We start from the raw sequence: 22,600 nt of genomic DNA, 5'->3' as shown, positions 1-22,600 counted from the left end.
CACTCGACGTGTGGCCCGTTCGTATGCCATGCTTAGTCAGCGTGCTGTTGGCACGCTAGGTGTGAAAAGTACTGCAATCGGTTGGTAGGAAGGTTGCAGCTCATCAGCACGCACAAGCGTTTTTCACACCGTTCCTTCGATCAGGGTTGATCGATCTTATGCCGAACCCTTTTGTAGCAAGCGCAATCAGTGCTGTGCGTTTTTATTAAGCTGCACCGGTTACCTTCAGCGTCGCGCTACAATGTTGCGGTGGCATTTTTGTCGCTGGGTGGATTGAAGCTCGCCGACGCCGCTTTTTTTTGTGCTATTCCTACTACTGCAAAAACTAATTTATGTTCGTTCGGCTGTCAGCAAGGCACGCTTCCGATGCCCTGTCGCGGGCTGATGTGATGTGGCCAAATAAACGATAGTGTTGCGCTGGTGCCACGCTTCCTCAACCAATAGCCCAACCAATCTCAATAACTGGTTCGATTGTAATCGCTGAATTCTGAAGGAGGGCCGCGTGAGGGTAACAAAAAAAATAAGAACATTGTTTTGATTCCTTTACGCAGCGCAGTCTGAAAGCAGGTTCCTTCCAAAACCGGGTGTAAGGAGGAGTTTTTTGTTTTGCGGAATGAACGCAAACGCGAAGTGAGTATTTGGCGAAGTTTTAGCATCATTGGCGATTTAAGAAAATCTACCATAAGCACCTACACATATTCAAAACAATACACTTTTTACACTTGAATGAACGTTTGCAAGTGCTTTATCATGATGATTGATTATTGCTGGGCTATGTTTTAAGCAAACAACGCGCGCACGGTTCATTTGCCATTTTGATGAATGGGAACGTTCTCGGCGGCGATACTGTGAGGCGACTTTTATCCACCAACGTTCTAGCGCGAATCAGCGCGAACTTATCCCGAACAGTTAAACACTTTCCCAACACGGTGGAGTTTGAGTTGAAATGATTGCAAAACAGAATTCACTACAATGTTTACGAAATACAAAAAAAACCAGTTCCTGTCATCCTCCCAATAAGGGCATTGCCAGTACGGAATACCCAATAATTCCATCCCAGCAAAACGATCACTATATTGCTACATCACGGAAAACCCTATCACCACCTATCAATCACTATCTCAACACGATATTTTACAAAAGGGTAAGGTTCTGATAATAAAGTTAGTACAGGTAGGTTGGGGGGATCAGCTTTAATCCTTGAACGTGCATATAAAAGTCATATCAAGCAAATGTTATTGCATCGTTTACACGTCAGCATGTGCATTGCATAACGTACATTTTATTGCTACATGGTGTTCTTTTATTACAATGTGTAACAGGCTGCCCAGCGGCACCAAGGCGCTGGGTGGGTACCGTTCAAACTAACTCAACGTCAGTAACGTGTTAGCCACCTCTACACGCTGGTTCCTTAATACTGCACTAATTTATGCGCCAATGGCCACAATCTTTCGCACGGTGATTTTTTATTGCTGATTGTGTAGTTGATTTGGTAGTAAATTTGCTTATTATTAATGTAATTTGCCTACACGTCACGCTATCCATCAATGTAAACAGTTCTGCTGTGTAAATCAAACATTTTTTGTAGCTTTTTTATGCTGTATCTTATAACATTACACGAACTAAACCCATGTAAGCATCTGCAAAGAAAAGTAGATCAAACATAGAGTGCAAATTATTGTCATACTTATCAGCCGATTGCCTACGCTTCATGAAAATGCATTTCACACACCTGGTCGACCGCAGTGGCTCGAAACACTCGCTCACTGGAGCTGCTGGGGAACTGGCCGTCAATGTCGCAACAAAAAAAAACATACAAGCTGCAACACCTTGTTCACTTGATAACGTTGGATTCATTATTTAATAGAAGGAAGAAAAAAAACTACATCGATTTTTTGCATTTACTTTGCCCTTTTATTAATTCAAAACGTTAAATTATTCATACCACTCGTGCGTAGATGAAACAGGTTCTACAGCAAATACATCAGAGGTAGAAGGTGCCAAATTTAGTGTGAAATATAACCTTTGCTTTGGATGACTTTGAGTTTATAAATTTTGCACAATTTTGTTTGTGCACTAAACAAAATGTATCAAACACATTGACAGCAGAGAAAGATTCTACTTCGATAGTCGGGTATTGTCCCATTAGCAGTCCCTAATGGTCACGCGCTAAACGTTACACCCCAAACCTATAATCACGGATTCTGCCGTTTCTTACCAAGCAGTTACTTTCAAAAACAGCAAATGATAATTCCCGACCAAGTGCAATTACGTGTTCCTGTAAACTTTTCCAAAGCATTTCACGCGAAGATCAAGACCATCAACCCCAAAAGATCGCCGAACCAGTCGCCGCGTTTGTGTCCGCGTACAGCAAATCATTGGCCCTCAAGGTTGTAGTACCCATTTCGCTACATTCCGAACCGTGGTGGCCAAAACTCCGCAGAGATAGCCGCGGTGAAGGTACGTATGTGAAGCGCCTCGTGCGGCATGCTGGCAGTTTGAATGTAACGCGACCTTGGTTTGGACAGTGGCTACCCAGCCCGATCCCACTCATAGATTCAACTAGCCAGGCATTCTTCATTCCAATAAGATAGGTTAGTTCCGGACGAAGTTTCGAGCGACGCAAGCACAGCGCTAGACAGTAGGGAAGGTAACGAAGTGAAGCCGTATGCATAGATGGTTGGATTTTTTTGTCCCCCTCCCTCAAACCGCTTATCCGAGCAATGGAAGATTCATTTATCAACCGCTTTATTGCATCTGGCGTCGGATAGTTGTCGTACAATAATAAATATTATACATCTTGACGTAAAATACCCGGTAAGTTACTGCATAAATTGTCTACCTTGTTCATTTGTTGTGCTTTTTTTTCTTCTTCTTTCAACAACTAGTGCGGATTAATTTCTCATTAAGCATCTAGGGGAATTGAAGACGACGATGATCATGATGACGATAAGTAACACCTCTTTCCTTCGGCACAGCTTCTTCCGTCCTGCCGCCGTATGATTGCAACATCAATCAACATTAAACCATTTTTTAGCAAGAAACGATTTCATACTCCCATACGATAAATCACACCAGAAGTGATAGCGATAGGTCGACATGATTGAAAATAGTTTACGTTTCTAATGCAAATTTCCTTCGAGCGAATTCTGGACCTCATCTCGTGGAATTCCCACCAACTCCTGGTCAAGAGCAGTTGGTATCGCTTGTAATATTGTGTGCAACCTTTCTGTCAACACGTAAGGAATACGGCGCACATTGGGGCACCCTGAAGGATTCGGGGAGGATGTGTGGGTTTGCGCTTGTCAGTCTAATGCCTGTATGGCGGAATTGCGAGCCCCACCTGCAAGTATCATTTCCACTGAGGTGTAAAACGGGTTCGGTATGCCAATCAACGCGTGATCATGCTCCAGCTCGATCATTCCAACTGTCAGCTCTGATTTCGGCCGCCATTTAGCCGTGACTCGGAGTCGATCCTGTCGCTGGCAGGGCTATCCTGCCACAGGTCCCAGATGTGTCGCACGCAATCAACATGTCAGAAAATCACTAATTATAATCGATAGCTACGCTTCGGTGTGCAGCGACTCTCGCCGGTGCCACCCGCTTACGTCAAACGTGGGGACAGAATGGGACTGGGATTAGAATCATGAAAATCTGCTCACCAACCGGCACGAATCACGCTGCACGATGTCGCGAGAAAAACCTGCTGGAAAAAGCCCAAGCGCCGTGAAACGGCAGCCTCGGTGTGCGCCAGATGACGAAGCGCGTCGGCAAAAGTCATCGTACCTCATTGCCGCCACCAAAGTTTCCACTCACTGCTCCGATGCTCCTTTTCTTATAACGAGCGACGCTCTTTCCCTCCTCTACGGCCGACCATTAAGTTCCTTTCATCCCCCTTCCATGGAGCGTCCGCATCGGTTGTGCGCTGCAATCGGGTCCCGAGCACACCGCACCGCAGCTCACCGCAACGAAACCACGAACCAGCGGCACGCTCAGCGATCTAGTAGCGGTTGGTGCCAGTGCCAGAGCGGCCGTATAAAAGCAATATGGAGCCGTTTTCAGTCAATTAGTTTGTTTCGAAAACTGGCAATAGCAGCACGCGCACGCCACCCCGTGAGCTGGTGTCCTTTTTTTGTGTGTGCCGCACGAACAGCCCCCCAAAAAGTCTGCGAGTGGTGTCTATCTGCCGCGCTCCAATAGACGCATCCAATGTTTGACGGATTCGTGATTGGGCCCACTGCCAGACGTGTGTAGAAGTGTTCGAGCGTGCGTACACCGCCCATAGAACCGCGTCAGTGCTTCCCGCCAAAAAAAAAAAAAAAACAAACTGGAACTGGAAAAAAAGCGAAGGAGAAACATTCTGCGAATGTTTGCCAGAAAATAAAGCTCTAACGCAACGATAGTACATTTGTGAAAAAGTGATTCCTCACTGCAAGCGTGCGTGGTCAGTTTTCGTGAGTTGTCAAAAGAAAAACATTGCTTGGTTACCAAAGTGCCTACTAGTGACGGTCCCGTAATTCGAAATCAAACGATAAAAGTTCTACACACAAACCAGGAACCAGCGGGAAAGGAAAGCATCATGTAAGCTAGCAGTTCTGATCATTGTAGCATTGATTTAACTTCACTAACTCGAAAATCTCGAAAATCGAAATGCTTTGTGTCAAACTAGTGCTTTGAAGAAACGAAAAAAATGGTGTACAAATTGGTGGCTTCTACTTGGAGCTTAATTTTTGAAGTAGTTGTAGCAATCAGAATGCGCTATACTTTAGTAGAATATATTAATATATTAGAGTAAATAGTAGTACAAAGTTGGTCATGATCGTTCAAAATCGTTTTTTGTTTTGAACCAGGTAATCATCATTTAGACGACATAATATGGTTCTGTTAACCTTCGTCTAAGATTTTCCAAGGTTTCCAAGAATATCTCTATAAACAGCTCTTTAAACATTTGTCGCAATTGGTTAGTGAAAACTACACGTCATCGTCGTGCCACCACACCACAACGACCGAATAATTTGCGTTATTTTTACTACATTGCCAGTTTTAGCAAACAGAATGCTTTTCATTTCAGTAGAACTTATAATATATTAGAGTAAATAGTAGTACAAAGTTGGTCATGATCGTTCAAAACCGTTTTTTTTGGAACAGGTAATCATCATTTAGACGACATAATATGGTTCTGTTAACCTTCGTCTAAGATTTTCCAGAGTTTCCAAGAATATCTCTATAAACAGCTCTTTAAACATTTATCGCAATTGGTTAGTGTAAACTACACGTCATCGTCGTGCCACCACACCACAACGACCGAATAATTTGCCTCATTTTTCCTACATTGCCAGTTTTAGCAAACAGAATGCTTTTCATTTCAGTAGAACATATAATATATTAGAATAAATAGTAGTAAGAAGTTGGTAATGATCGTTCAAAATCGGTTTTTTTTAACCAGGTAATCATCATTTAGACGACATAATATGGTTCTGTTAACGTTCGTCTAAGATTTTCCAAGGTTTCCAAGAATATCTCTATAAACAGCTCTTTAAACATTTGTCGCAATTGGTTAGTGAAAACTACACGTCATCGTCGACCGAATAATTTGCCACATTTTTTCCCAGAACAAGTCGTTTACTGTAACACGCGTCACCTGTCCTCAATGTACCGCGTTCCGACCGCTACCGACAACCGTGCGATTGAGATGCCTGGGAATGGTGTTGAAAGTTTCTTTGCGCAAACATACAAACAGCCGCACAGTATTTGAATTTCAAAGCATTTTTTAATTGTTTAATAATCGATCGCCGGTGTACGCGCGAGGTACGGTGATCGTAACGCAACGCCACTGGCCGCACGCGCCACACCGATGGGGCCCGCGTGCGTAACTGCGCAATGCGCGTGCGCCTCCGGAAGATCGCGTGCCGTACGGAAAAGAACAACTTCCTTCCTATCTTAACATCGCATTCTAAACATCATATCTAAGCTGGGTGGAATTTGGAGGCAAAAGCCCCAACCGAAAAGGGCGATGGAGGCGCCTTTGCATGTTCGATGCGAAGGCGATCTCTCTCGATGCATGAACCCCGACGGGTGGGCGACGAGCGGATCGCATTAAAAACATCGCTCGCGAACGTGGCATCGAAGCTGTTGGAACTGAATTCCTCGCCTGTTAATGAGCGGTGTGTAGAACGTTATGCTCCGGTTTTTACCCTTTCGTGGTGGTATCCGCGGAATGTTCAGTTTCCGCTTGAAGGTGAGAAACGGCGATACGAGAAGGTGAAGGCTTGTACGTACAAGAGTCCGCCAATAAAAAAAAAAAAAACAACCCGCGATGCGAGTTGAAGCTATGATCCTTGCCGGGGAGGGGCGTACTATTTATGGTTCCGATACCGGTCCAGGGCCAGATAACTGGCATGGGCTGACGCAACAATCGCATCCCATTGCAGCTGCATCGGGATGCCCAGATATGTCTGCGATTCGCACGGGAACGAACTCGGCGCTGGAGTTCGTGCACCATTTATGTGCAACCGCGACGATGCTTTATGTTTGCATCTTCCCCAGGGGGTCATCGACGGTTTGCCCGCAGTCACGCAGTGCCGTTTAGATTCCCATCGTTTGCCCTCTGCAAGTCGTAAGTTAATCGCATTGATATCGCTTCTTGCCTCAGTGCCCTATTCACAGGGGAAAAAAAACTAAATTGTCTTCTATCACAAGATTTGCATCATGGGGGGTTTGCAAAAAAAAAAAAACACGCGCACATCGCGATCTTCGCCTCCATTATTCATCAACGGGGTCGGATCGTTCGCTCACTTCCGCCTGGGACACCTCAGCCAGTTTGGTAGGCCTGAGATGCGAGGTGGGAAGGGCTAGGGCTACCGATCAGCTAATTGAATGTAGTAGGGTCAGGTTGGTGGAGTTTGCCCAGCGCCCTCCGATTCCCCACACACCGAGAGTGACCCTTCCAATCCGCTGTGATCGCGATCGACAACGATTAGAACCTCGACGTTACCTCTCGTTCTGCCAACGCTCCCCACTACGGGGGAGCAGTACTTCCCTGTGAGCTCGTTGGCGAAATGCGCCGCTAGCATCTAACGCTTTCACTTGCACTTAGAACTTCAGCGAGTGTGGATCTTTATCACTGTTTGCCCAGTCACGCTAAACTAGTGGTGCCATCATTACGCTTTAGTCATCGCGAGGAGATACATATATACGTATGAATATTTTGATCGGAACTGCAGCCGAACTTCTACGATCGTTTGTGTGATCCAGCATCCTCAGCAACGAGACGAATAGTAGTTGCACCATACAGATACACAGGTGAGTACCTGTCAGTGCGTGCATTGTGTAACGAAAACACTCACCGACCAGTGACACTTGGCGCATCAAGAAGAAGTAGTACCTCCGAAGTGACGAGTGAAGTGTGTGTGTGTGCGTGTTTTGTTCGCTTTGCCGTGTAGTTGCTACATACCACCGTCGGCTTGAAGGAACAAAAGTGGCCAGTCAAGCGTCACGAAAACGCCTGTGCATAGAACGCAAGTGCTCTTGACCGGCATCAATTTCACTTTATTCCAATCAAAGGCATTCAACGTCGATCGGTTGCCGTCGCGTGTACATCAGCGCATCAATTGACTATATGAGCGAATGTCTTAGAACCGCCGCGGTCAAAACCGATCCAGCGAAAATCTGTCCGGGACAACAATGTGGCCCCCATTCCGATCGCGTCGGTTAAGTGGTTTTATCGAAACGATCGTTACAAAAAGCATTTCCACCGATCCAACGATCGATTCCATTGCAATCGATAATGCACAATATCAATCGTCGATCGTTCGATTACGGAATTGGGGACGAGTAATTCGAACATTCTGCTTTATTTATTTTCATTGTTCCGACCCACATGGTAACTCACGGTGAGACCATGAACCATCTCGCGCAGGGTCCACGAAGGACTGCGCAGTTGGCTGCAATCGCGACGATCGAGTGCACTGTGATTAATGTGTGTGAACCTGCGGCACAATGACTGATAATTTATCGAAAGGGTTTTCCGCAAATCACCGCCAACGCTAGTGGCTTGCGGGTGCTGTGGCACACGAGTTGGCAGGAAATGGGAACGGATGTCGCGCGTAAGCGTTAAAAAAATGTGTAATTAAAAACCTAATTGAACGCTTCTCAATAAACGCGGCTGTAACTGGTGTATCTGCATTGCGTAAACAAATGCGCTGCAAGCGAGGAGAGAAAAAAAAACGGCACGTAGCGTTCGATTTTATGTAAGCGCAATTAAAATCTTCCAGCATGCAGTTTTAGCATTAGAGCAACCCCCAGCAAAAGTTCTAGCATCGATAAGTTAGTTATTGGTAATTTTTGCAACATTCTTGCCGAATTAGTGTCTTATATACACTCGCAAAAAGACATCACTAGACAAAGAGCTCATAATAGCGGGCGACAACAAACACTTCCGGCAAAGGACCGACTTCAGAACCATCGAACTAGAAGCGCTTCAAACTTCGCCGGTGAAGGGGAACTCACATACCGTGTGCCATAAGAAAATGTTAAAATTTACAAACGACAAAGATGTCGATCAGCTCGATGTAGCTTGGCGTTGTTGGTGACTTCGCGATATGGAAGCAGAGTTGGGTTAGACATTATATATTTTTAACCCCAAAAATGTTTTTCACTAAATACAGCAGATTGTCTGATATACTCCGTTTCTGTCAAAATTAGTAATCAAAAGTTAACAAATACGCCTAGTTGTGATCTTACCGAAACGGAACAGTACGATAGTGATCTCGCGCAAATAACAAACCTGCAAACTTGCACCGCCTTACATACTGATCTGATGTATTCTCGACCGTCAAGTGGCAGTCGTCGTTACAAAGCAGCTTTATATCTTCCACCCTTGTTGACGATCACGGCACAAGCGAGCTTGATCGGCACTTGAGATAGAGCGCACTGATGTGTCCTTGTCAGCTGACACAATATATTCGAAAATATCATTCCAAAGCACCAACCAATCACCCGATATTATGAAGAGTGGACACGCACTCGTATGATTAAGCTGTTCGTGCTGTGGAGCACAAACTCAGTCGATGTGCGTGTTTTGATCTGTCACCGGACAAATCAGAGTAAATTAGTGTATAAGGGATGACTCTTTTAAAGTATTTCTCATAGCTCCCGAGCATAGCTATGTTATGCTGGGGTTGTTTTTGTACCGACAACCCGTCACAATTTCATAGTCATAAATTACCTTGCAAAGCACGGAATAACCCAGACACCACAACCAATATACCACCACAGGAAATACCACGCTGAGATGCGAAGAAAAATCACCCACCCGTCCCGATGCATTCTGTTGTTATTGGCAGTAACGGAACGGCTACACTTATTCTCGACGCACGAAGAGTCACACGCGTCACCGCAAATATGCAAATAGTCGGTCGAAATGGAGGGATAAGAATACGATCGGTTATTCCCCGGGGCTCGCCGTGTGACTAATGAGCGGATGAGCTCGTGTTTGTACGCAGAAAGCGTTACTCAAACCAGCAATTCCCGCACCCGTTGATCGATCTTTCCTCAACCTCGCCTATAACCTCTTCGGGTTAGCACGTGCTCCAGGTTCAGATCTATCGATCTATTCGCATGCAAGCACCCCCCGCTTATGCCAGCCAGCATTCTGGGCGGCACAGCTGATCGTACTCCAAGTTCATGATTGAAAAACCCCACCCCGAGTGGTTTGATTAATTGAATATTTGTTTACTGTGCCTGCAAAACTGATCGCTCCATTGCGGGTCTGTGAGAAGTCGTGCACACTCCTGAACATGCACCTGAACAACAATAAAACCGGGCGCAACTTTCCCAGCTGATGGCATCCCCAGTTTGCTGCGAAAAGACCCGATTGAATAATTACATTCCAACGCCTGTTGCACTTAGCGCTACAAATGCACCACACCACCGTAATTCCGTAACCGTAGGCACAAGCATCGATCGGGGGTATGAAACGATGACGAATGTTGCATAATTTATCAATCGATTAATTTATGCTAAGCTGCTCCCGGGTGGATATCTATCTGCCGAACCTTCTTACCGCTGTTTATCGCATATGCGGCCATATGCGATGCGTATGGTTTGTAATGGGTAATTAGCCATTGTTTCGGTCCATTGCCGCATTTCCGCATCGGCAACAAACTTTTCCCACCCTTATCCGGTCCGGTTCCATTCGTTCGCACGACCGAAGAGGCTGTGTAGGTGTTGATATTAGTTCAATATTTGCACGCAGTCCATTAACAGAACTTTGCCCTTTCCACACCCACCGCTGGTTGAGCAAACAAATTAGATGAAGATGTTAGCGGGTAATTGTTTCCGACCAGCGGCTGGACCGAACGTTTCCAGTGGTGGTACTGCACACCTTAGCGCAATTAAATCATTAGATGGTTGTTAAAAATAATGCTCACAGTTGCTAGTTAACATGCTATTAGTAGTAGCACCGATTTCGCACACAAGACTCCTCCTTCGGACTCACACTCCGGATAGTGCCCTGAAGGGGCTTTAAAGGTGTGAACAATTGGGGAGCTGAAGCTCGTAAATAAAGTTCGAAACAAGACCACGGAATGAGCTTAAGTGGATGACAGAATTGAAAAAAAAAAAAACAACAAGACCACTGTCCCCGACCACCCTAGGGCCGTGGACCCGTGGACTTTAAGTCAAATTGGGCACGTGACCAAAATGACTTTATCCGCAAGATGAACGACCATAAATTGGAGCAGACAGCCAAACCTGGGATTGCTTTCCGTTGTGAATGTCAAGGTCAAGCCCACGGCGATGTCCTTCCCCGATGGCTTTTTTGAAAGTTGTATCCCGACGTATCCGATTTCGCACCCGATATGCGTAAGAACCAAGGTCCGCACGCACGCATCATCGTGCCGGAAAGGGTTGGCCGGCAGCTAGCTGATCCAGCTATGACAGCCTGTCATAGATAGGTTCGCAACACACTTTACCGTTGACATGTGGAACTCGAATTTTACCAACACTCAACTTCCTTATGCAAAGCACAATCGCGAGGCGATGTACCTTTTAATCTCCCTCTTCCCCCCCTCGGTAAACATCGGAGATCAAACGATACCTACGGCACGGCATGGGTCGTCCGTTGGCACGCGTATCCGGTCCGGATTGGTCCAAGGACTTGCGCGATGCGTTTGCCACGTGCCCATAGAGGATAAACATTTTTCACATACCAGCGGCGTCGTTGTCTAGCTTAAGGCGATCGAGAACAAACAATCCTGATTGGAACTCGTCTAAAGGCGAAGCCAGTCAACGAAACAAAAAACACAAAGCAAGGAATACCTATTTCGCACACCCTTCAACGAAGCCACGCGCTTCACTCTACAGTTAAAAATGAATAATTCATCGATCATAACACCATAATTGATTTATTTCTGCTGAATGGTGATTCATGCTATTAAAAAGGTTGGCACTGTGTGTCACAGTCACGCACTGCAACTGCACACCGATCATTCATGTTCGCAGCGGTGAGTGTGGGCTCAAGTGTACTATTTTATTATATTATTATGTTTATTATGTAAACGTCTAAAAATCATTAAAAATTAACCGAAAATGCGCATCTAGCGATGAAGTGTTTTTTTTTTTAATTCTAACTTGGAGTAATAAGCATCAAGCATGCAGCCATCAGCCAGCAACGTCACACGCACCGAAAAGGCACGCGTGTACTCGATATTCACCCCAAAACAAATCGTTAAAATCAAAGCACACTCTGGCGTGGTGTGTAGTAGGATCGCGCAATTTTTCAATAAACCAATTGGAACCAATTTCCAAATCCGTTTGTTGCCTACTGCAGCACCCGGGGGCCGATTTCTTACCCCGAGTTAATTGAATTACCGCCAAATTGGACCATGCCGCCAGGCCGCCAGGCCGCCGGTGCCTGTGGTAGCTCTATTTTCATCTAGAACAAACGTACCGGGCTTTCAGCAAACAAAGTAGCAGAGTAAAAGAAAAACCTTGGCATGTCCTCGACCACACACACACACACACACAGCCACACATCTATACAAATGCAGTCGAACCGTCCGATCGGTCCTTGCCACACAGGTGGAGATTTCCTGTGCTGCGGTATATCCACTTGCGCGTTGGTTTTGATGAACGCACGATCGACTCCTTCCTAATTGCGAAACACTGCTTAGCCTATTTTGCTTTGGCCACCCGTTTGTGATCTGCCCGTGTGTGTTCGGTTACGTACCCCTAGTTGATTCACTTGTTTGCATGCGATGTGATCAAGGCAGACGAACGCAAACAAATGTTAATTAAAATTTCCTGTCATTATTTGCAATACCGAGTTCATAGGGGGAGGTTTTTGGAATTGGAGGATCCGACCGAGCTGGAGGTGCCTTGTTATACCATTTGTATTATTGGCTAGAATTATAATTTCCAAATTTGCAATGGGTTTTTCTTTTTGTTCCACGGTCGCACATGTAATCAGTGCGATCGTTGCGCAACCACAATTTAGTTAAATTAAAAGATGATTTAATTTGAATCATTCGCTAAAAATGTACCAAACCAAAAAAAAAAAAATGAAGAAGGAACTGAATTGGCCATAATTTGCTCATTGAAACGTCAATCAAGCATCAGGCATGCGTTACGGATTATAGGGTTTAACTACATAATTAAATTTTCGGGCTGTAAGACAAAATGATTGCGACGCGATCGAGTATCAAACTTCACCCCAAGGGGAGGGTTTGCATGTTGGAATGGAAGGAAGTTGTTAAATAGTATAATTCATTTCTTATTACTTCTTGCTAAATTTACTACCGACAAGGACATGCCGTGCTTGAAAATGGTTTACCAAACTTATTTTTATCACGTAACCGTCAAGACAGGTTCCTGCTGTCTGGCTACGGTTTATTAGACCGAGAGAATGAATATGTGAACCCACATCAGCAATGACGTTAGTAAACTCAGCATTTACATTTGCACGTTGTCGGAACTTCTGTTCAGCGTGGGAAAGTAGGTTCATTTCTGTCAAGGATACTAAAGCAACTTTTAAAAAAATACTGCCGTTTTGTTATTACAACTATTATACCCTATTATAACCCGCAAACTGGAGTGTCTGCTCTATAAATAGTCACACACAAAACCTGTCCCCAAAGCCTTGAACGCATCGGATGACCTGAAGCGACGTCGTTCCCGTTCGTCGCATGCGATTTCGCAACTGTATCGCGAAATGAGCATCCCCTTTTTACGGTGAAGATCGCGCGTTCCGGAAATATCGCACTGGCCACTGGCACACGGCTTCTTCCGACCGGACAAGGACACTGGTAGACCGTGATCTAAAAATAGCTCTCATCAACGGGAATGGGCAACCCCGCAAACACGTAACAGGCACGGGGCACGGTACCGATTTCGAACGCAGCAGTGCCAAAGTGAACGATGTCCTTCGGCCCAACTGCAGCACCATGCAGGGGGGAAGGGTTCCGATTGATCGAGGCAGTTACCGGGATTACCGGATCCGTCTTTTCTCATCCATCCGCAGTGGTGATACCGCGCATTTATGGTGATGGTTTTGCGCGACTTTCAACAATTAACGATCACCGATCGATATGCACTACGTCTGTGGGGCATTACTCAAAGCTTACACAGTTTATCGCAACCCTCGAGACGCCAGTACCGGAAATGGTGCGAGGGCTCTTTGCTTTTAGAGTTACCATCTCACCATCATCGGTGAGCTGTGCGTGCAAACTACTTCGTTAAACAGTAGCTTTAATTGTTGTCCAATAAGTGTCAAAACACTTCAAGGCGAACTGTGTGGCGAGTGGCACACGATCAAATTAGCTAGCGTTAAAAGCAGGAAAGGAATCTCGTAGAGCGTAGAGCGAAGAATAGCGCTATCCATCTTTAAGAATAACTATGCACTACATTTTGGAGGCCATGATGACGGTACGGGGAACGACTTTAATCGATCAACGCTGAGCGCGGAGCCTGGTGCTGGTGCCGAACAGTCGTGTAAGTTGCAGTCGTGTATTATTTATAGTTGACAACTTTAGCGTACCGAGCCGCGCACTACCGTAAGTATAACCATGCAACCATTGTGAAGTTGCATGCTTCCTAGATGTTTTGTGTACCGTGTCCTTGTACTTCAATGCAAGGAAAAGTGATTAACAAAAAAGCATCAACACACGCATATGGCGGAGGGGTAGCAGAGCGTGCGCCAATTTGGACTTCCACACGGAGGTGTGTGTGTGTACCCTCTTTGGGTTTTTGTTTCATTTTTTTTGTGTTTGTTCATACCCCGCGTGGCACTGCCGAAGATCGGGCAAAACCGTCCGTTTAGTGGCCTTCGCGTCCTTGAATCATGAGACGGATCGCTACTTTCAAGTTCGCGCACACAACGCTACCAGTTCCCGCCCAGATAAATTCGACTGTCCGTCGCCTGGCAGCGACAGACAACAAAGGCGCAGGTGGGAAAGGAAAATGGGCTCGCAAAACACCGAGATCCCTCCATCGTGTGGGCCTCGCACAAACGCACTAATAGATAAATTAATGAAGAAAAAAAAAATGCAACCACACTGCTTTACGCACTCAAGCCAACATCCAATCACCCCAGCCTGATTTACTCTAGCCTGGTCAGGTTTTTGGGGGTAAACGCACACCAAAGAAACATTTAAAAAAAAAAACTCACACACATGAAGAACCGGTGTAGTCAGCGCAAAAAGGAATCAGCAACAAAAAAATCCAAAATGAGGTGACTTTAAGTATGACAACAAGAAACCTTCCCCCCCGTCACCAAGCCCTGACTTATGCCCGGGCCTTGGATTACCCTGGAGGGGTAACATCAAACGGTCGCGGCCGAACGGTGCCGAAAGTGTATCACTTCATCAGCCGCGGAATCGCGTGGAATGGCGCGTGCCCAGCGAATGAGCGAAATAAATCGGAAAACGGATTTGCCTTCTTATTGCTGCTGCTGGCACTGGGCGCTCGCTTCCCACACGCGCGGGCTTCGTGACCGGACGTTGTTCGGACCAACAGCCAGTGCGTGTGGGAAAGGACGAACGCGTTGCTGCGAACCAGTTGGTGGCACGCGCAGCGAATAACTTTATCGATAAATGTAAGCGTTTCGTTTTTTTTGCAGTAGCGGCACATTATTGGTGGGGCGCGGTCGTGTTAAGACGAATGAAATATAACCCTTTCAACGCGATCGAGCGGTAGCAGCGCGAAGAAATGATCGCGTTGCATTATGTAACACTTGCGAGACACTTTGGTGACCCTCCTATTGATCGATTCCAATCAATGCTGGCCGATTACCGATTAACACCATTTATTGCCGGTGGCTTATCATTTAAGAATACATCTTTGTTCTATGATTTGTTCTATGGTTCTAAGGTATTGTTTTTTTGTTTTTGCTACAATGTATTCTCACTTCCTTCAGATATGTAATTAGATTCACTGGTAACCTTGTCCCGCTTCTCATTGTGCTTCTTTTTCTGTTGTATTCCTTATTGTTCATTGCAGCAAAACCCGTGCCGGAAAAGGAAGAAAGCGTACATTTAGCGCGCTAACCGTGCAGCTTGAAATTATCTCATCGGCGACCATTTAAAGCACCGGAGGCACCACCAACACCATGGGTACCTTGCCGCAGTTGGCCGTAGTCAAGGGGAAACTGTGTCCTCTGCAGCCGACCTTACTGCATCGCACCTTTGAATCGAACGTTGACAAATTCGGTGGCACCGATACGGCTCTCATCTACAACGGTAGGTATACACAATGGCTGTGGAGCCTTCAGCGGTACGAACTTCAATTTGGCCGAAACGTCCACCGATCGATGTCACCGTGCTTGGTTGCCTTTGGATGCCACTTTCCCTTCTAACTGATCAGCCTTCCTCCGAGCGTGAAGGATCGGTTCCGAGTTGCCGGTCGGGTTGTTGGTTGGCTAGGTCGTGCTTAATTAAAACTTATGATTTGATTGAATATGATTCTAAAACAGAGCTGCCGGACAACCAAATAAAGGGTGCCCCCGAAAGTATGTAAGCACGATTTAAAAATTGGACAAATAATAAAACCTGTTCCAGATTCTGAATGTTTGATTTGATAAATAGAATTTGTGGAGTGTTCTGAACTATTTCCCAACAAAAAAAATTAAACAAAATTTAATCGAATGCCAATGATCGCACTTTTGAACTGATCTGATCTCCCATCAGGATCAACACAGACTTGTCCCGAACGATTTACGACACTTTCTTCCAGTCTTTTTGAAAACTGTCGATGTTCTCAGCAGCTTTAAAATGCTTTCTCAAGTGTGCCTTGGTTTGTGCCCAAAATAACTCAATCGGTCGGGCTTCAGGGCAGTTCGGGGGATTCATTTCCTTCGGCACGTACCGTACCTCATGTCCTTTTTTCCGATTTTTTGGGAAATATAGATTTGTCGGCTTCTTCGACGTCCTGGCTTTCAGACACGGTGTAATATTGACTCCCCGGAAGAGTTTTGTAGTCAAAATTTACGCACGACTCATCGTCCATCACGATGCATGAAGATTGGCGACACAGCAGCTTGTCGTACAGCTTCCGAGCCCGATATTTAACGCATGCGGCCTGTTTTGTACTCCGTTTCGGTTTCTTTGGCTTCTTATACGTTTTTAAATTCAATCTTGCCTTGGCACGTTGGAGGTTACTGTTTGATACTGACCTGATTTTACCAGTTTTTGAGCCACATCGCCACATGGAATTTATATTTCTTTGCTTGAACGCTTTTGCTATGTCCCGGTCCAACTGTTGACCGTCAGGACCAGGAATTCGGCCACTTTGCGGCGCATCCTCAATGCTGGACTCCTCCCGAAACTTTTGGATGGCGGTTCGCACGGCTCCGATACTCACACCTTCCGATTTTGCTATTTGACTTAGCGAAATGTTTGGACCATTTGTGCAGAATGCTTTTGCGCTTTTCGACGGAAATGCCTTGCATTTTAACAGACGCTATTGAAAAAAAAAATCGTTTCAATGCACAATGCAATAGCTCTTGATGCAAACAATCAAGCATAACAAGAATCGGCTGTTTTACGTCATCCGTCGTTACTAGAAACGTCATTGCTAGAAATCATGCTTATACTTTCGGGGGCACCCTGTAAATATACCAACACCAATTTCAACTTCATGGAAATACAACGCTTGGTGATGAGCAAATAATTCATTTCCATAGTCTGATAGCTCTGCAAATGGAGGACATCCATCTTGCTCAGTGTGATCAAATCTTCCTCAAAAAGCTCGACCTCATACACAATGTTTTCAGGTTTTCCAATCCACTCTATCAATCAATTGGGAGACAAATGGGTGTACATAAATTATGCACATACAAATTTAATTACTGGCTTAGGTCTTCGACCTTGGAAGCGGTGGAAGCCCGCACAATCTTACGCCCCCCATGGCTGTCTAGGTCAGTTGTGACCGAAACCGCAGAAACTAGTGCAACGCTAACAGCAACTAGTGCCCAGTACTAACAGCATTTCTACCATGTCGCTTAATGTATTCCTTTCACTGGCTGCATAACGAGCTTCAGAAGCTGCTGACCGACGCAGTAGCTTGCAGCCACCACTCGGATCGTGGGCCCGGCGAGCTTGACATTTAGCGAACCAAACCAACGCAGACAATGCTGGTGATGCTCGCCAGCAGCATAAATCCACCACTAAAGCGACGCGACAATAAAAAAAACAGCAAGCAATAAAACGTTCCACGGTATATTAACCTACCGCGCTACGCCAAATGTGTGTGTACCATGAATTCTAGTTCAAGGTCAAGAAAAGCGAACCACCCGCCAAACCCCGTACGGTGCGCGGCGCAATCACTGCACCGGTTCGAACGTTTTCACCGTTGCGTAGCATCGGCTTGCAGCGGAGTTTCCTTCGAGCCACGCGCGTTGACCGTGAGCCACACTGGGTGTTGTTTCTTTTTTATCCGTCATTTTTCGTTTTTCCTTCTCGCGGTTCCATGCTGCTTGCGGTTCGGGCCCAAATGGTGGTGACCATCGCACGGACAAGGGAGAGGGGGACGATCGCGAAGATCGCACACACGACGGTTACTCAATATTTGCCACCAGCAGCGCGGATCAGTGGACGACCGACTGATCGATCAAGTGCGGCTTACGGTGCTGCAGGTATCTCGCTGCAAGCCGGTTACGGGTTGGGAACGGTCTACCCCTTGCCGCCACCATCACCGTTCAAGTGCAATTGCGAAGGGTTAGTCGACCCGGGCGGGTGCACCATACACCCAATCCAGGGCCATGCTTCGTGTCGGCATTAGATGCCGATGCCGTGTGCGCAAAAAAAAAAACACAACTACCCGAACGGGTCTTGGGTGATCGCACTTGCACAACCGCTTGCGGTACTTTTGCGCGCCGCTTTGCGCAATCCTTCATCGGTACAATCATTACAGCTTGCGGGGCAGGTGCTGGCTATGCTGTGGTCAGCTCTTGAGCTCCTGCAACGGCCAATGAAACATTAAACAAGAGCTGGCACCTCCTGGCCAACTATAGATGGGGGTTGTGAATTGAATGGCATGAAGTTGTGGTGCTAAACACCCTCCAAGGGTAGTACATCCGTTTCTGATGATATATTCCCGATTAAACCGATGGACTCAAGCATTCACCATTAGAAAAGTGCCCATAACATAATGGAAGACATATAGCGTCAAGGGCAAATAAGGGACTGGTTGAAACAATGGCAACGAGCAGCAGTTAAACAATGCCGAGATCCTATGATTATAGCGCGTTTAGTGCCACTGCATCCAAGTAGCTTTGCTTCTGAAACATCCATCAAGTACACTTCCCTTGACATAGCAATACAATAATCTATGGCCCCAAACTCTCCCGCCAGACGATGTCCGTGGTGAGGTGCAGATCAACTACAATGTGCTCAACTCGACGGCGAACCGACTGGCCACGGCCATGCTGAACCGCATCAAGGATCACTACCGTTCGCCGCCCAACACCGACGGTGACTATATCGTAGCCGTGTGCATGCAGCCGACCGATCGCCTCGTAACGACACTGCTTGCGATCTGGAAGGCGGGTGCCGCCTATCTGCCCATCGATCCAACGTTTCCACCGAATCGCATTCAGCACATCCTGGGCGAAGCGCAACCAGCACTGGTTGTGTACGACGACGACTACGACAATGCGGCCATCTTCGGGAAGACACCCGCCATCAGCTATGCCGAGGTGCGGAAACGTGCTAGCGACCTGAGCAACGCCAACATCCGACCGGAAGCGATGCTCGGAAAGGGTGACTCACAGCTGGCCCTGGTGCTGTACACCTCTGGCAGTACCGGAGTGCCGAAAGGTAGGCAAAACCCATTCACGCATCCCTCTCCTCGGTGATCTGTGATTATTAATCTGTGTGCTCGTATTTCAGGCGTTCGCCTTAACCACGAGACCATCCTGAACCGGCTCGAGTGGCAGTGGGCTCGCTTCCCTTACTCTACGACGGAACGCATCGGTGTGTTCAAGACGGCCCTCACGTTCGTCGACTCGGTCACCGAGATATGGGGCCCACTGCTGAACGGGATGGCCATTGTGGTAGTGCCCAAGAAGATTACCAACAATCCCGAAAAGCTCGTTGAACTGTTGGAGCGCTATCGCATCGAGCGGCTGGTACTGGTACCGACGCTGCTCCGTTCGCTGCTGCTCTATTTGCCACTGCAGCAGAAACCGCCGCAGTCCGGCTCAAAGCTACTCTACAGCCTGCGCATCTGGGTGTGTTCCGGTGAACCGTTGCAGATTTCGCTGGCTCGCGAGTTCTTCGATTACTTCCAGGAGGGTATGCACCAGCTGTGCAACTTCTACGGCTCGACCGAGGTGATGGGTGACGTGACGTACTTCGTGTGCGAGTCGAAGAAGCAGCTGGAAGCTTATGAGAAGGTCCCAATCGGTTACCCGCTCGACAATACCACCATCTACATTATGAGCCCAGATCTGCGCCCCGTGCGGACAGAGGAAATCGGCGAACTGTACGTGGCCGGGGCGAATCTGGCCGAGGGGTATGTTAATGGGCGCGATCCGGACCGCTTCATCGACAACCCGTTGGCGATCGATCCGTCCTTCGGGCGGCTGTACAAAACCGGCGATTATGCGTCGGTCAGCAAGGGCTGCGTGTACTACCAGGGACGCATGGATTCACAAATCAAGATCCGCGGCCACCGGGTGGATCTGTCGGAAGTGGAGGCGAATCTGCTTGGGCTGGACGGTGTAGATAAGGGTATCGTGCTGTGCTATCACGCCGGTGAGATCGATCAGGCACTGCTTGGATTCGTGACACTGGAAAAGGATTCCCATTTCCAGACCGGACTGCAAGTGGAGGCAGCGCTTGGTGACAAGCTTGCCCACTATATGATGCCACAGGTCATTCTGCTCGATAGCATTCCCTTACTCGTAAACGGCAAAATCGATCGTCAAACGTTGTTGAAGATGTACGAGAGCACCAACAATAACGGTACGTTTGGAGGACCTCGGCAATGCAAGTGTTCGCGAGCGGAGCGCAGTGTTCTGACTATCCCTCTTCCCTCTACCCCCTTTTTAGATGACACACAGATAGAGATCGAGTACGATTATGCTAACGTTCCGGCGAGTCGAATGATCGCGGCGAAGGATCTGTTCGAAACAGTCGGTCAGGTGATCGGTCGTTCGACACGGGCCAAAATTTGCTTGACTAGCAACTTCTACGAACTTGGTGGTAACTCGCTCAACTCGATCATCACCGTGACGCAGCTGTGTGGTAAAGGATATCCGGTGAGTATTACCACGTTTATCGGAGCGAAGAACTTGGGCGAAATTTTGGACAAAATATGTGCCGACGAACGAGAACTGCAAAACCACCAGCTCGAGACCAATGGTAATGGAAATGCGGAAGCTGATTTTGACTACCGTATGCAGCTGACGGCAGTCCCACTGGCACTCGAACACAAACATGACACGATCAAGTAAGTCTTTCGTTTAATGATGCTCTGCAAATAAATTACTAACCTAAACCTTACCTTTGCAGCATCATCACCTCAAGCTTCTTCGAAAAGGCAGACCTGGAACAGTGGCTTAAACCGCAGATCTACGAAACGGACTACCGGGACATCCTGGAAGATATCTGGACGGTTCTCATCGAGAAGGGACTGAGCTTCATCGTAAAGGATGAAACTGGCCGCCCGGTAGGTGTTTCACTTAACTTTGATGCGCACGATGAACCCGAGGTGACCGTTACCAGCAAACTGATCATTGTGTTCGAATTCTTGGAATTCGTCGAAGGACCAATCCGGTAAGTGCCTTCAATGCAGCTTCTGCCCGGATCAATCATAATTTTCTTAACGGACCATGTTTTGTATTCCACAGAGATAGTCAACTGCCCACCGGCAAAAACCAGATACTGCACTCCTTCATGATGGGTACCTGTGCGGAGCTGTCCGCTCAGGAAAATATCGAGGCTATGCACTTCATGGAGAGTGAGGTGTTGAAGTTGGCTAAGCGTAGAAACTTTGCTGGAATCTTCACCACCAACACGAACCCGCTCACACAGCAGCTCGGATCGAACGTGTACAATTACAAAACGATGCTGGACTATCAGGTCAATCAGTTCGTGTACAGTGCGGACAGTTCGAGACCGTTCGCGGCGGCTCCAGACAGCCAACGCGCCGTAGTGCACTGGAAGGACATTCGTTGTTAATAAGGGATCCGCCGTTTGTTAATGCTGCACGTGAAGCAGGAACATACAACTAGGTCTTTAGATAAGTTATTTAATTTATGAAACACGAATCGTACTATCGTACTCACGAGCGCACCAATACACACACAGGACACAAGATCCGGATTGCAAGTGACGGCCACGGGTTCAGCCGCTTTCGTTTACTACGATCCGCACGATACAACACACGGCCTACTTTTATGCATTCGGTACGGGGCTTCCATTTCTATGTGACGGTGTAGCACATAATTCAGTGATCGGTTAACTTTAAGTGAACAGTATTTTAATTACGGTATAGAAACAGTTGGTGCAGATCGATTGCATAGAGTGGATCGGCCAAAAATTGTTTAGTATACGATCATTAACGAGTGGCACTCAACACAAGATATCGAAGATAATAAACAAATGTGATTAAAGACGTTGCTTTGCGATGTAGTGAAATAGTGCCCCACTCCATGTTTAGGGACAGGTTTCAACGAAACACACCGGAACAGCAACAAAACGTTACAGACACTGTTAAGCTGTACAATGAAACTATTTAATTTTTTTAAGTGGAATCAATAAAAATAAACAAGAACTCGGAGTTTACTTACTTATTACGCGCTTCAACCGTTGCGCGGTATTGGCCACCCTGCAGGAACCCTCTAAACCGCTCACGGTCGAGCTCCAAGTCGTCTCCAGCTCGTCTGACAATCCAATATGCCAGCCTTGCTGGGTCTATCTCGCTACGGGTAAATAAAGTCAAAGAAAGCCAGAAATGGCAGGTCTCTAACCCTATCGAGATTGTGTGGTGATAAAGAAGAAGAATTAGCAGAAGAAATTATGATCGTTTTTCAGTTTTCCTAGTTCATTATTTTTTTTCTTCTTGGCCCGCTCATAGTTGAGCAAGTCGTGCTGACCGGGCT

General features: G+C 46.7%; 1 protein-coding gene across 1 annotated transcript; it reads left to right on the top strand.

Moving 5' to 3' along the window:
- The first annotated feature begins 4,110 nt into the window (after positions 1–4,110).
- LOC128299617 (mycosubtilin synthase subunit C) lies at positions 4,111–22,265 on the top strand. The gene is made up of 7 exons (XM_053035624.1): positions 4,111–4,581; positions 15,496–15,734; positions 18,846–19,310; positions 19,383–20,459; positions 20,547–20,946; positions 21,009–21,272; positions 21,347–22,265. The coding sequence occupies exons 2-7, from the start codon at positions 15,605–15,607 to the stop codon at positions 21,675–21,677; spliced, it is 2,667 nt and encodes an 888-aa protein (XP_052891584.1). The 5' UTR covers positions 4,111–4,581; positions 15,496–15,604; the 3' UTR covers positions 21,678–22,265.
- The last annotated feature ends 335 nt before the right edge of the window (positions 22,266–22,600 follow it).

This window comes from Anopheles moucheti, chromosome 2, assembly GCF_943734755.1.
Source record: "Anopheles moucheti chromosome 2, idAnoMoucSN_F20_07, whole genome shotgun sequence".
Classification (NCBI taxonomy): Eukaryota; Metazoa; Arthropoda; class Insecta; order Diptera; family Culicidae; genus Anopheles; species Anopheles moucheti.
This window is presented reverse-complemented; position numbering and strand designations above follow the sequence as displayed.

Coding starts and splice junctions, on each gene's coding strand:
- LOC128299617 (XM_053035624.1), top strand. CDS start 15,605: ATGGGTACCTTGCCGCAGTTGGCCGTAGTCAAGGGGAAACTGTGTCCT. Junction 15,735..18,845: donor TACGGCTCTCATCTACAACG/GTAGGTATACAC, acceptor CTCTCCCGCCAG/ACGATGTCCGTGGTGAGGTG. Junction 19,311..19,382: donor CAGTACCGGAGTGCCGAAAG/GTAGGCAAAACC, acceptor CTCGTATTTCAG/GCGTTCGCCTTAACCACGAG.